The 14,429-nt window shown below is 43.4% G+C and overlaps 2 protein-coding genes across 2 annotated transcripts; one reads left to right on the top strand and one right to left on the bottom strand.

The window, feature by feature from the left end:
• On the bottom strand, window positions 1,287-5,025 carry LOC8055628 (calcineurin B-like protein 1). The gene is made up of 8 exons (XM_002467427.2): window positions 4,583-5,025; window positions 4,213-4,295; window positions 3,392-3,451; window positions 3,181-3,289; window positions 3,052-3,104; window positions 2,742-2,822; window positions 2,522-2,634; window positions 1,287-2,040 (listed from the first exon to the last, which is right to left on the bottom strand). Exons 1-8 carry the CDS (start codon window positions 4,659-4,661, stop codon window positions 1,977-1,979), a joined length of 642 nt encoding a protein of 213 aa, XP_002467472.1. The 5' UTR covers window positions 4,662-5,025; the 3' UTR covers window positions 1,287-1,976.
• LOC110431683 (serine/threonine-protein kinase SAPK3) lies at window positions 10,808-14,179 on the top strand. The gene is made up of 9 exons (XM_021451018.1): window positions 10,808-11,247; window positions 11,439-11,513; window positions 12,155-12,256; window positions 12,358-12,411; window positions 12,491-12,583; window positions 12,694-12,786; window positions 13,220-13,324; window positions 13,432-13,530; window positions 13,716-14,179. The coding sequence occupies exons 1-9, from the start codon at window positions 11,125-11,127 to the stop codon at window positions 13,971-13,973; spliced, it is 1,002 nt and encodes a 333-aa protein (XP_021306693.1). The 5' UTR covers window positions 10,808-11,124; the 3' UTR covers window positions 13,974-14,179.

Below are 14,429 nucleotides of genomic sequence, written 5' to 3' on the forward strand. Positions count from 1 at the left end.
CTCGGAACTTCAAAATATCGCTCCGACCACTAAGCGCTTGATGCTCGGGGACTGGTCGTCCAGCATAACAACGCAGAATTCTAAGGAGCGCACTTGGTACTTGGGTCCTGGTGGTCATACTATTGTACACCCGGGGACTGGTCGATCAGTCTATTCAATTGCAGACGGACTGGTAATATTAATTTTTTAGACCTTGCTACAAGGCTCATACTTCGCCTTCCAGCAAGCTCGGGGACTACATCGGTACGATGCATCTGGCGATGCATCTCAGTTACAGAATTTCTTTGAGGACTTTTCTTTTGACCCTGGCACCACGCACCTACGTCACCTACTACCAGGCTCGGGGACTGAGTGGGCACACTTCACCTTGCGGTGAATATGCTTGCTTTTTTGAGGTTTATACTTTTCTTAAAAGTAGAGTGGGCACACTTCACCAGGAAAGAAATCTTTTTTAATTTAGAGCACCATGCATTCTTCGAACAACCTGCTTCTTCGATGTCAATGTTGATCAACTGACTTTTGAGTTGGTCAAAATACCGTTGCAACTGTTTGAGCGGTTTTCCTGCTTATTGAAGACGTCAAGCCTCACTGATCGAAGAAGCTCAAGACGGCGTGTTACATCACAATACATGGTGCTCGGGGACTAGCTGTGGGGGTATAAACCCCTATACCCTTACGGCTAGACTTGGGTCAGGAGGCTTGGCCCATTACGAGACGAGTTCAAGGCTTGATCCGACAGCTTAGAGTTTTGCGCAAGGAAACAAGACGTGGAGATCAAGCGGGATTCTAGTTGGTTAGAACAGGAATTGATATCAAATTATCCATGGCAATTGTAACCGACTAGGATTAGTTTCCAGATTTGTAACCCTGCCCTCCAGACTATATAAGGAGGGGCAAGGGACCCCCCTAGGACACATTATCTCTCAACACAATCCAATACAATCAGACGCAGGATGTAGGTATTACGCCAACTCGGCGGCCGAACCTGGATAAAAAGCTTGTCCGTGTCTTGCGCCACCATCGAGTTCGTAGTTTGCGCACCGTCTACCGACAAACTACTACCGTGGGTATACCCTAAGGTAGACTGCCGACTAGCTTTCGTCGACACCAGCCATTCAGCAGTATTTTTCTCTCATAACAAATCAACAAATAGTATTTTCAGTCATGACTTATCAGCCAAACGAACAAGCTACGTTGATTTTGTTGTGAGAGAAAAACATTGTTGAATGACTAATAGAGCAGATAAAGCTCAAGCAAACAAGCTGGCAATGTTAACACAAGAGTTATGCCCTAATAAACTCTAAAAATATACTCTTTTTATCTTTATTTTGTACCACAACACCACTACAGACAGCTCGTCACAGCTGGTTCGTAACCACCTATCACCACCAGTTTTGGCACTCAACTCGTAACCACCTACTACCACCAGTTTTGGCACTCAGCGGTGAATCCTCGATGGTGATGGCATGGTCATTACAGCCAGATACACGATTGTTCGTGCGAAAATCCACACCCTGCGCGATGGAGATTTAACTCTGAGACCTGTGTCCTCGTGTAGCTCCTTTAACCACTCCACCCCCAAGTCATTTGTCTAAAATAGGAGTAGAATCAAGCAGTACTACGACGACGAGAATCAGATTTGATCAGTACAGACAAGCACATCGCAGTTTCACAAACAAAACAGAGACTTCCCACCGGTAAAAATGAAATATGTTCATCTCTGCATACTAACTCTAACTCTCAATCATCACCAACACAAAAGCATCATCATTATCGTTGTGTGAAAACTACAGCTTGTCACGTACATCTGTGGCAACCAATTTGACGCACCCTTCCTGGTAGCCGCATGAATATACCCTCCATTCATAATGCCAGAGAAAGCTGGAAATCTCCACTCGTAACCCTCCACAGGTTCTCCTTTTTGTGGTTGAGGGAAGAAAAAACTCCTTGTTAACTATACATCGAGAGAATAGTCGTCACGTGACGAGATCGTCCACTTCGGAGTTAAACACAAAGCTGGGGAATGTAGTTGTTATGTCCCTGAATTATTGACAAAGGTAAACCATTAGCAGGTATTTTTGTTGCTTCAAATCAAAGTTCATGCAGAGCACAAAGCAGAAATTTTATGTTGGCCAGTACTGGGTCAGATAAATGTAACACACTATGATAGTAACATTGAATCTCTAAACAACTGATTGAAGAGGCAACAGCACATAGAAAGTAGATAAGTTTTTTGTAAGTTTCATTTTTCAGCCTTCAGGTGAAAGAAAAATAACTGTGGATCAAGTAAACATTCTGAACTCCTGGCAAATAAATTGTGTAAGTAGAAGCAATCCTCTCAGTTACCTTAGATATTTCATTTTTGCTGGCAGAGGCATCAGTTGGGATTTAAAATGATACATCATTCACTTATTTAGGTATCATGAGGTAAAGATATATGTGCTTTTAAATTTCTATTTTCTACCATATTTGCTGTAGTCTCCATAAAATGATTCTACATTTCTATTTTGTACATTCTTACTTGAGGTATGGCAGAGTCATTATCTTCATCAAGGAAGGATTTCTTGTGACAAAATTCTCCCATTCTGTTCTATCTATTTTGCCATCCTGATTTGCATCAGCATCTGAAAATGTCTGTCATTACCACGTAACTTGCTGTAAGTCTTAATTCCAGTACAGGTCACAGAAACAATTTATGACTCAAGTAACCATTTGATTTCTGATGAAATGTTTAAAAGAACCTTATCCAGGATTGTCTCAATGATCTCATCAGATAGCCTCATTTCTGATTCTCCTAGGAGAGCAATTAACATCTGCTTAACCTGCACCAGGAGGATTACACGAGTTTTAGCTAGCCAAGAAAGGACACAATGCTTTCGTTCAGCAGTAAATGATCATGAATCGTTTCCCCATAGTTCATGAGTAAATAATCGTCTATGCCACTGGCCAATCAACCAAACATCAACAAAAATATTCTTTATAGCTATTTTACTAATTTTCATTTAGAAACTAAAATTCAGAAAATATATGCAGAAGGGTCCAGAAAATTACCTCCTTCCGTTCAATAAACCCTGTGCCATCCATATCGTATAGCTTGAACGAGACTGTCAGGTAGTTCAAACTTTTTAGAAAGATATGAGATCAAACAAATCATAATGGAATGAAAAGATAAGAGCCTACAATCAATTTTTTCTTCCATTGGGATATTTGGATGGAACACATTTAGAGCTCGGACAAAGTCACCAAAATCAATGACACCCCTTTTCTTGACATCGAAAAGGTCAAATATCTGCGAGGCCAGCATGTAAATTTAACTGATGGCAATAGTGCTTAAAGCACAATACAATAGTGATGAAATTCAAATGAGTATAGTTGTCAAGCAGATGCATACCCGATTAGCGAAAAGATTTTCTTTCCTCTGATTCTTAAACAATGCTAGCTGGAATTCTTCCTGTGCAATATAAAATGATGGCAAAGATTAATCACTCTTAGGTTTTTATGTCCACAAAATTTTAGTTCCCAATGGCATAAAGTGATAATTCCGCATGACTTAGCATGACAGTTCAAAAACTTTACATAACATGATTTTTGAAATAAATATGGAACCGAAATAGACTTCCTCTAGTTATGCAGTTCAAATTTACAGTAGCTTATTTTCGAACAGGTATTTCATTGTTGTACGCCCATAACCTGAGATGGCACCTCACTCCAATCTAGACAGATAACTTATCAATATTTCTAACAGGTATTTTGTTGTACGCCCATAACCTGAGATGGCAGGCAGCTCACTCCAATCTAGACAGATAACTTATGAGTATGTTTCGATATTGCATCTTTGGTTGGAAAAAAAATGTAGTAGAAGTGAGAGATCATTTGATATACAAAGTAGGGCACTTCATGTATCATCGGGTTGTCTTGTAAAGAAGGAACATTTGGAAAGGAACAAATCATGAGCAGAACGAAAACAAGCATTTAAATGTAAATCTTGGTGCCTACAAGCTACAGCTACGAAAAGTACATAAAAATGGCATTCCTGCATAATATCTGCAGCTGAGAAGATTAAAAATACAAAACATAGGATTACAAGTTTCACTTTCCAGTCTTACAATCAGCAAGGAGAACTAACTAGAACATGGCTAGTGAGCATATTTGATGTTCATACCCAAAACTGACAATATGATAAGTAATACAGAGATGAGCAATAGAATATACCTTGTTGATCAGGCCATCATCAATCACCGAACCACTTATGCTCTTGAACAGCTCGAATAGAGCCTCAACCTCGCTGACGCTGACTACATAAGCAAACACAAAAGCACGTACTTAGAAAGATCTAGTGAGGGCAATTCAGAAATAACAGAAAAACGTAAGGATCATGCAGCACGCATCCAGTGCTCGTACACAGATACATCCCATTCCAACCACGGCACCGATATATGGGCGAAACATTTGGCATCTCCAATCCCATTCCAACCACGGCAATCATTGTTTTGAAAACTAAATAAGAAATAAATAAAAAAGAGTGGAGCTCACGCGAGTAGCTCGTACGCGTAGGGCAAAGGGATGGGATCGGCGAACTCACAGGCGGTTTGGGAGGCGAGGTGCACGGGGTCCTCGTAGCCAGGGTGCTGCCGCTTCGCCGTGGAATGGAAGCACCCCATCGCCGCGGCGGGGCGTTTCGTAGAACGGGGCACAAGCACTGGAAACCAACCAATCTGCTAGCCCCGCCGCCCTCGCTAGCTCCCGCCTAGAAATGGCCCCGCAGCTGTCCTCGCCGCGGAGCCGCGGCCGCGGAGGAGGCGAGGGAGTGAGGGGCACGAGGGCGAGTGGATCTGGGCCGTCGAGGCGGGTCGGATGACGCAGACTGGGGTTTCGGCTGCAGCCTGGGTTCTTCTGGCGAGGCGAGGCCGCCGTCCGGGCGGGAGGGGGAAAAGGAGGCGATGCGACGCGGCGGCGACTGGTTGGTCGAAGCGGGGTGCGGAAGCGGAACGGACCAGGAGCCGAGGCCCGAGGGAGTCGCCCACTGGTCGCGCCGACCACGCGTCGGAGCGAGGGCGAAGGCGAACCGACCCAGCCAGGCCGAGACGAGGCGGGGAGCTGAGCCCCTGGTCCCTGGTCCCTGGCCCCGGGACCAGGAGGCTGGGCCGGGGCGGCCGCCCTTCCCCGAAACGGCCTTGGGGGTCGCGGGTCAGTCTCCGCCACGCCGGCGCATGTGCGCGTCCCCTTCGACGCTTCTTCTACTGGAAAAGGGCCAAAACATGCGGCGAAAAAAGGGCGCCGAGAAGAAGCCGCACGACGGCACAACACAAGCGATTCGGCACGCGACAGCGCACCGTGCGGTTATTCCCAGCCTCGCGCGTCGCTCGCCATGCCCGGAATATAACTGGCACTACGGGAGGGTGGTGGCGCACGCACCAACCTGTGGAAGGTTGTTACAGTCGCGGAGTCACCTGCCGCAGGCCCCGCAGCCGGCGGGCGGGGACGGCGACGGCGTCTCAGATTCCGGTCGATTATTCTGATTGACCCATGCGTTTTTTGATCGAGATAATAATCTCAAATAAGCTTGAGTCTGATTGTTAGCTTCTAAATTACTGAATTAGAACAGGTTTGATTAAGATATCTACTGTTTGGATCCATCCAGATAATTATTAGTGGCTAGTTGTGAGAAATCATCTACTAGCCAACTATCAGTTTGGTAGTAGATAAGATATTACATGATATTTTAGCTGAGAATCCAAATAGGTTCTCAGCTTAGGCATTGTTTAATTGGTAAAATTTTTTGTTTTGCATATTGTAACACTTTTATTTGCATTTGGTAATTATTGTTCAACTAAAGAGGTCAAAAGATTCGTCTCTCAAATTACAGGCAAACTATACAATTAGCCAACTAAGTCGTAAGAATCCAGACAAGCTCGTAATTGATTGGACTATCAGATAGACTTGTTCAGATCTAAATGAGCAGCTAATCATTAGCTCTATGGCTCAAATATGATCTTAGCTATATGAACTAGTTAATACTTTTAGTGACTAGATAGTTTATTTTAAATTATTAGTTGGGCTATTAGTTATGGTTTTTGGATCTACTAAAGATAATTTTTGTAGCTAACTATTAGCTGAGAGAATCAACGACATCTTAGTATGTCTTCCTTTAGAGGAATCTGGTTGCTCTAACAGTTATTCTGTTTTGACTCGTTTTGATCAGAATTTGATTCTGACTTCATATAGACTTTGTTCCGGTTTGTTAATACTATTGTCAGTGTCACTACTGTTGGTTCAAATGATAGCGGCTCTTTGCGCTATCTCGTTGGGCGGTAGAGTACTATCTGGCTTTTGTATTATGGTTTGTTAACAACATTGTCAATGTCACTACCATTGATTCGAGTGATGGCTGCTTTTCATGCTATCTTGTTGGGCAATGGGGCGCTATCTGGCTTTTGTTCTAGAGTTATATTATAGTTTGTTAACAACATTATCAGTGTCACTACCGTTGGTTCAAATGATGGCTGCTCTTCGTGCTATTGCATTGGGCGGTGGAGCGCTATCTGGCTTTTGTCCTAGAGTTATATTACGGTTTGTTAACAACATTGTCAGTGTCACTATCGTTGGTTCGAATAATTACTACTCTTCATGCTATCCCGTTGCTTGGTGGAGTGCTATCTGGCTTTTTGTTCTAGAGTTATAAGATCAAGACTTTTGTCCTATACTATATATAAGATCAAAATCAAGGCCGAATAGATTATAGATTATTATACTACAATCATTGCCCTTGCACGTGATTGTGATTGATTGGAGATTAACGAATCTGGCGTTTGATTTTATCTCAAGTTGTGTGCTTTCACCAAGTTATCTCTCAAGCTTCTCATGAAGCGAAGCTAACTTCCAGATCAAATCAAAGACATTACATGTACAAAATTAGGATTTTGGAACGCCTTTTTTTAGATAAAAATGTTATGGGAAAGGTGAATATTTTCCGCAACTAGATTAACATGTCATGTAATAGGTGGAAATTATTTGTATTGTACGAGTCACTCGAAGATTGAAAATATAGTGAGCTAGAGAAAATTGATTGGGCCGGACTCCGCAAAAGAATATTAGAAATATCGCTTGGGAAGGAGCTCGTCGTCCTCTTTATTCTCTTCAATGAAAGAATGACCCTCTAGGGAACTGTTTGAGTTTTAGGCTTCTAGCATTGACTCCACTTCCTTTTGATTGTATTAGGCTTGACTCACTTGAAAACATTTCGCTAGCTGCGCTCGCTCATACGTGGTTTACATTCCTTGCCTCTCAACTGATTTTTCCATAAGGCAATTGTTTGTTTTCAACGGGATTGCATTCTGAACCAAGAAAGATAGGCAACTTTTCCTTGAAAGAAAGGAGCTTTAGAACTACTGTACTCCACCGAGTAAGAATAAGAGCAAGAGGAGGCTATCTTTGTGAAGGGAACACACCAGGGAAGTAGATCATAAATGGCCCTTTTTCTCCCAAAAACAAAGTCCTGGTCCAAGAAATTCAGTAAAGCAAGTTATCTTTGGTTTCAAGCGAAATTCCATGAAGCGTAATAAGGCCACCTAGAACATCCGTAAACTCTATCGAGAAGCTTGTAGAACAACAGATACGGGGTTGGAAGAGCTAAGGTTTGGAAAATGTAAAATAGTAGATTGGTTTGTTTTTTGATTGATTGGATGCCTTAATCGGCTGTAATCTCTCATATACAGAGAGAGGGGATAGGGATGGTCTTTTCCTGAGAGAACTGAAAGGGCCAGGTCCCTGCAGAGAACTTTGTTAATAAAACAAAAGGAGTACAAGAAGCCGACACTACAGGAAAAACAAAACAAAACAAAGCTAAACAGGGCTACACAGAGAAACACAAGGAAACACAAAGCTACACCGAGCAGCTTAAAGAGACGAAGAAGGAGACAAACAAAATAGAGCTAACACCCTGATCAACTACAACTGTTGGATCCATTGGTCATTGGCTGTAGACAGACTTGTTTTCACGAGACAAGTTTTGATTCTCTGAAAAAATAATTCCTGCATTCCTCAATGCCAACTTGATTGTCGGATAGGGATGATCTTGTCTTATGGGGGTCGACATCCCTCGCAAATTTGCGCAAAATTAATCCAACTCGATCTTGATAGCAAAGATTGGCCTAAACCAATTTGCACATGGCAGTATATCTTTTAGGCCCATAATAATAACAAAAGCATGTGCGATGTTCAAGCAAAACTGGGCCTGCATGGGTCTACGCGTGGCACGGGAGACTAAAAAGGGGCTCTCGGACTGCCACCGAACCCTGCTAACAAGCGGCCCACTAGGTCATTTTTTTCTTTTAGAACAAAGCTAATAATTTAGCCCAATACTAGCTAAATAAAACTGCCATGCCACATACAGTAAACAGTATAGTCTACTTGTATAATACTTTCCAGTTGGGACCAATCACATGATCACAAGTAGGACCAAACACAGGCTCCTCGCTAGCATCAGGCTGCAAGAGAGCTGTTTCCCCTCGTATTTTGTGTTTCAGCCGGCGAGAAGTAAGCGCTGGTTCCACCACCTCTCTCCTAAGAGCAAGTTTAGGCCTTGTTTAGATGTGAAAAGATTTTAGATTTCGCTACTGTAGCACTTTCGTTTGTTTGTGGCAAATATTGTCCATTTATGGACTAACTAGGATCAAAAGATTCGTCTCGTGATTTACATGTAAACTGTGCAATTGATTTTTATTTTCATCTATATTTAATGCTTCATGCATATACCGAAATATTCGATGTGACGGGGAATTTTGAAAATTTTTTGGTTTTTGGTGTGAACTAAACAAGGCCTTAATAATACAGCCCACTTGTTGGCGGTAAGGTTCCTTATAGCCTTTTCCCAGCCCACCTATACAATAGTTAGCTATTCACTATTAATATATGACCCACTTATCACTCACACAAAGTTTCTTGGTTCCTGTGCCTAAGCTGGCTGTAAGGTTACAGCCTGCTTCTCCTCTCTCTTTTCTCTTCTCTTCTCTCCTCCACCTCAGCATTTAGCCAGCTTAGAGCATCTCCAAGAGTTTGCTAAAAGCACTTGCTATCCTTATTTGTTTTGGTAAAACATGAAAAATTATGGTCCAACAGTTTGGTAACTGGCTTGGCATAATTTGGGGAGTTGGCATTTTTTGGGTGAATACGCGCATATTTGCGCGCAGAACTACGCTTGCCATCGCGTGTAGAGCCGCTGCCGGCTATCTCCCGCGCGCGCCAGGAATCTTCACCTGTCCAGCGAAGTCAGCAATCAGATCAACACACGCATGCCGTGGTGAGCAGATGAAAAGTGGGCAATGGCGCTGGCCTCCATCCCATCCCATCGATCAGCACTTTATTTGTTCAGAGGACATGCATGGACTGTGTGTCCAGCTATGGCCTTGTTTAGTTTCAAAAAGATTTCGGATTTTGGTACTGTAGTATTTTCGTTTGTTTGTGATAAATATTGTCCAATCATAAATTAACTAGGCTCAAAAGATTCTTCTCGTAAATTATAGATAAACTATGCAATTAGTTTTTGTTTTCTTCTATATTTAGTGCTTCATACATGTGCCACAAGATTTGATGTGACGGAGAATCTTAAAAAGTTTTTGAATTTCAATGTGAACTAAACAAGGCCTAGGGATAGAAGCTAGATGAAAAGGGGCGCTGGCCTCCATCCCGTCCCATCAGATGAGCACTTTATTTGTTCAGAGGACATGCATGGACTGTGTGTCCAGCTAGGGATAGAAGCTAGGCATGGACTGTGTGTCTAGCTAGGGATAGAAGCTAGGCATGGACTGTGTGTCCAGCTAGGGATAGAAGCTAGGCTTGTCCTTTTCTTTTGCAGTCATGAAGCTAGTATTGTAAAATTTTGTCTTCTTTTTCCGCAACCTAGTATTTTTGTTTTGTTTATTGCAGCAACCTAGTATTTCTTTTCAGTTCTTGTGAATTGTCCGCGCAGCGGCGCGCGGCCAGATGAGACGACAATGAAAATTAGTTGATGTGGTTTAGAAGTGGGCCTAGTTTTTTAATTTTACCAAACCTAAATGACAAACTATTGGAGATACAATCTTTTTGCATTTGCCATATGGTTTAAACACTTGCCAAATCACAAGATTTGCCAAGTAAGATTTGGCAAACTCTTGGATATGCTCTTACAGCCCATTATAATACTTGCTCTAAAGTGGCACTTTTTCTGACGTGGATTTAACTGCTCTTAGGCCCTGTTTAGTTTTCCACCTAAAATTTTTTTATCTATCCCATCGAATATTTGGACACATGCATAAAACATTAAATGTAGATAAAAAATAAACTAATTACACAGTTTAGTTAAAAATCACGAGACAAATCTTTTAAGCCTAGTTAGTCTATGATTAACCTTAAGTGCTACAGTAAGCCGCATGTGCTAATGTCAGATTAATTATACTTAATATATTTGTCTTGTAGTTTCTAGACTAGCTATATAATTTGCTTTTTATTAATTTTTAAAAACCTCTACCGACGTTCTTACGACACATCCGATATAACTTTAAAAAATTTTCATCCAGCCCACTAGGCGCTCGCCCACCCAGCCTGCCGACGGGCTAGGCTAGAGCCGTAGAGCAACCCCACGGCCCACGCCACGTGGGTCCCGTACAATAGCGAATGCGATGCCAGTCATGCCACTCCGACTCCGGGCCTACGCGGCCACGACCGCCCTTCTGAGGAACACCGCTGTCTCCTCCACGTGTCGCGCATCGCGGCCCTCGCCCCGCCGCGTCGCGCCAAGCAGGTCCTTGCTCCGGACTCCCGCAGCCACGTCACCCCTGTCATCGCCGGCCTGACCTCGCGTCGCTTGGCCTCCAAGTCCAAGTCCAACAGACCAAAACCCCCCACCGCCCCGTGTGTTCGTCACTTCGTCGCTTTCCCGTCGAGCCGCGACCGCCGACTGCGACGGAGAGAATTCTCTATCCGGTTCCGGTCACGTCTGGTTTGGTTGGAGTTCGCTCGCACTTGTGATTGGGTATTTGGGTTGGTCGCCTGGCTCTTCTCTGCTGGGAGAGATTCCTTTTGTTCGGTGTCGCCAACAACTCGCCATTCTTGGGAGGTCTAAGGTCGTCGGGATCGGGACCGCTGCTGATGGAGGAGAGGTACGAGGCGCTGAAGGAGCTTGGGGCCGGCAACTTCGGGGTGGCGAGGCTGGTCAGGGACAAGCGGACCAAGGAGCTCGTCGCCGTCAAGTACATCGAGAGGGGCAAGAAGGTACGTACGTAGAGGCTTCTGCCTCCCGTTCGTGTGGCTTGAGTTTGGGGGTTGCTGGTGCTGCTTCTAAATTCGGATTGGTGGGGTGTTGGATGGTCGAGAAATGGGAATTTTAGTTTAGAAAGTGGCTCTGACTTGAGTTCTGTGTGTTTCTTGGATACTACTTTCGTGAGTTGTGTCTTTCTGCGCAGATTGATGAGAATGTGCAGAGGGAGATCATCAATCACCAGTCGCTCCGGCACCCTAACATTGTACGGTTCAAGGAGGTAATTCGGGAATTTTGGACTCACCAATGGATTGATATCTTTATTGATTGTTTCTGTCGAATTTGATTGTTTCATAGCACTGCACTGGTGGTGCTCTTTTTGGAACATTATAAAGGATAGCGTTCTATTTTCGGCTGTTTGCTTGATGACTAAATCTGCCAGTTTGTAACGCTAAGCAGCACTGGAAGTACTGTTAGCTGAGTTGCACAAACTATGACCCTAGCTGTTTTCTGGTGCAGTCTTCCATTGCAACTCCTGTGTCTTGTCTTGTTTAGTGTGTGGTTTTTTATGCGAGTTGTCTAGTTGATTCGTAGTGTGCAGTTGTGCTCAATGTTACAGGCTTGAGACTTGAGAGCCCTAAGAAAGGTGTTGCAAGATTGATTGAGCCTGTTTTTAGTTGTTCTTGTTGGGTAGTTTTTACCCTTTAGTCGTAAGGATTTTGGGCATGGCTTTCCCTAAAAACTGGAACGATTCTTTTCTTCTAAAGTTCTAAGAAAATTATGGCAAAGTTCTTGCTGTATTTTTCAATAAAAAAAAGTATGACCCTTGCTGAACCATTTCATAAAATGAACAATCTATCATCTTAATACCAAACTGCATTGCAAATCTCATACTTTGTTCTGCGAATATATTGGTAACAGGTTTGTTTAACACCCACACATCTTGCTATTGTCATGGAATATGCTGCTGGTGGAGAGCTATTTGAGAAAATCACCACAGCAGGGCGATTCAGTGAAGATGAGGTTTGTTTTGGCTCTATATTCATCCTATCGCCAACCTATTTTCTCACCCCGAACCATGTTTAACTAATGTTATGTGCTCCCTATCTTTTAAATGTCAACAGTCCAGGTATTTCTTTCAGCAGTTGATATCAGGGGTCAGCTACTGTCACTCTATGGTATGGCTTTGCTTCGAGAAGTTCACAAGTTCATGAATAGTGGAGTGTAAGTTTTAATGAACTGCAACTGCAAATGCAGGAAATTTGTCACCGTGATCTTAAACTTGAGAATACCCTCCTTGATGGGAGTCCAACACCTCGCGTGAAAATTTGTGACTTTGGTTACTCAAAGGTGCTGTATATGGATACTACTCCAGCTCTGTTATGCATCCTAACTTTACCAGCAACTGACTTCTCTGGTGTCGTTCAATCAGTTACAAACTTTGCTAGTGTGCTTTTCAGTCTGCTTTGCTGCATTCCAAACCAAAATCAACAGTTGGAACTCCAGCATACATAGCGCCGGAGGTTCTTTCCAGAAAAGAGTATGACGGAAAGGTGAGTTACTATTTACTAAACTGTATGTTTGACAATTCTCAGTTCTTTGCTGTATGTGTTTCTGCTTTTTTTCTTACATCAACCAACGAGGTAAAAGGTTGGCAGCACTTACAAAACTGGAACTTGTAGCTCCTTCAGTTTTTTTTTGTTTTTTTTTGGTGAGTTTAGTGTTTCTGCTACAAAACGGGGGCATAAATGCTTAAGCCCCCTTTTTTGTATCATTGTTTTTAAGACTTGAAGTTGGCCTCCTTCAGACAGGCATGTTTTGTTTTCTAAATACTGCAGCAGTACTTTCTGCAACTCATGAAAAGAGCACTTTAAGGATACACAGCTTCCTATCCTGCTTGTCTTCAGTGCAAGCATTTTCAGTGAAAACGAGCTGCTTTTTATGGCTTCTGAATTTTCTGATACTTCACTCATTCTCGTCGTCCAGGTAGCAGACGTTTGGTCCTGTGGTGTCACACTGTACGTGATGCTCGTGGGATCATATCCATTTGAAGATCCTGAGGATCCAAGGAACTTCCGGAAAACGATCAGCGTAAGCATCTCTCTTCCCCTTGTGCCGGTTATCACAACTTGCTTCGGTTGCTTGTTTGGTGAATCTGAAAGCAATTCAAATGTGTCCCCTGTGGCTGTGCTTGGCAGAGAATTCTTGGCGTGCAATACTCCATCCCGGATTATGTGAGAGTGTCTTCAGAGTGCAGGCGCCTTCTGTCTCAAATATTCGTTGCCGATCCTTCAAAGGTACTTCCTCTCTCAGTTCAGTAAATCCAAGTTAGCCTAATCTTCAGAGTTCAGATTACCCCCCAAAAGGCAAATATATTTCATATGCTGATTAGACTGAGCTTTGCATCCTGCAACCCTGGACTTATAATTTTCAACGTGATGTCTGAAAAAGTGAATTCTTCTGAAACTTTGTCTGCCTAAAGAGGATCACGATCCCGGAGATAAAGCATCACCCGTGGTTCCTGAAGAACCTGCCGAGGGAGATCTCGGAGAGGGAGAAGGCCAACTACAAGGACTCGGATGCCGCCGAGCCGGCGCAGGCCGTGGACGAGATCATGCGGATTGTTCAGGAGGCCAAGACCCCCGGTGACATGTCCAAGGTGGTCGACTCGGCGCTGCTGGCCGAGATGGCAGAGCTGGAGAGCGACGACGAAGAGGCAGACGCCGATGACGCCTACTGATCGCTCCTGCATGCAACTCAGCAGCTGCAGACGCCGCCGAGCCTTACCCGTGCGTGGGATAACGGATGTTGGATTCTTACTCTGTATGTTAAGTCTGTATAGCGCTGTACATTTGAAGATTGCCTTGTATGGATCAACTAGCGTGCAGTGATAACAAATAAATATAAGTGAGTAAATAAAGATGTACCATACGCTGTTTAGCTGCTCTTGGTTGTGTTTCTTATAAAACGTGCCAGCGGTTGGGACCTTTTCCTCTTCGTCTCTCATGATCAATATAGTAGATGAAAGTAGAAAAACGAATAGACACAAGATAGGGAGACTATTAATTAAGCACACGTATATATAGTCCTGTCAAGGTCTAAGAGTTTTGGTAAGAGCCCACATACAAACGGACTAGGATTAGGATTCCTCCTTCTCCTTTCCTTCTAGGATCAAGTCCGTATGTTTTACAACACT

Source organism: Sorghum bicolor, chromosome 1, assembly GCF_000003195.3.
Source record: "Sorghum bicolor cultivar BTx623 chromosome 1, Sorghum_bicolor_NCBIv3, whole genome shotgun sequence".
NCBI classification, from domain to species: domain Eukaryota; kingdom Viridiplantae; phylum Streptophyta; class Magnoliopsida; order Poales; family Poaceae; genus Sorghum; species Sorghum bicolor.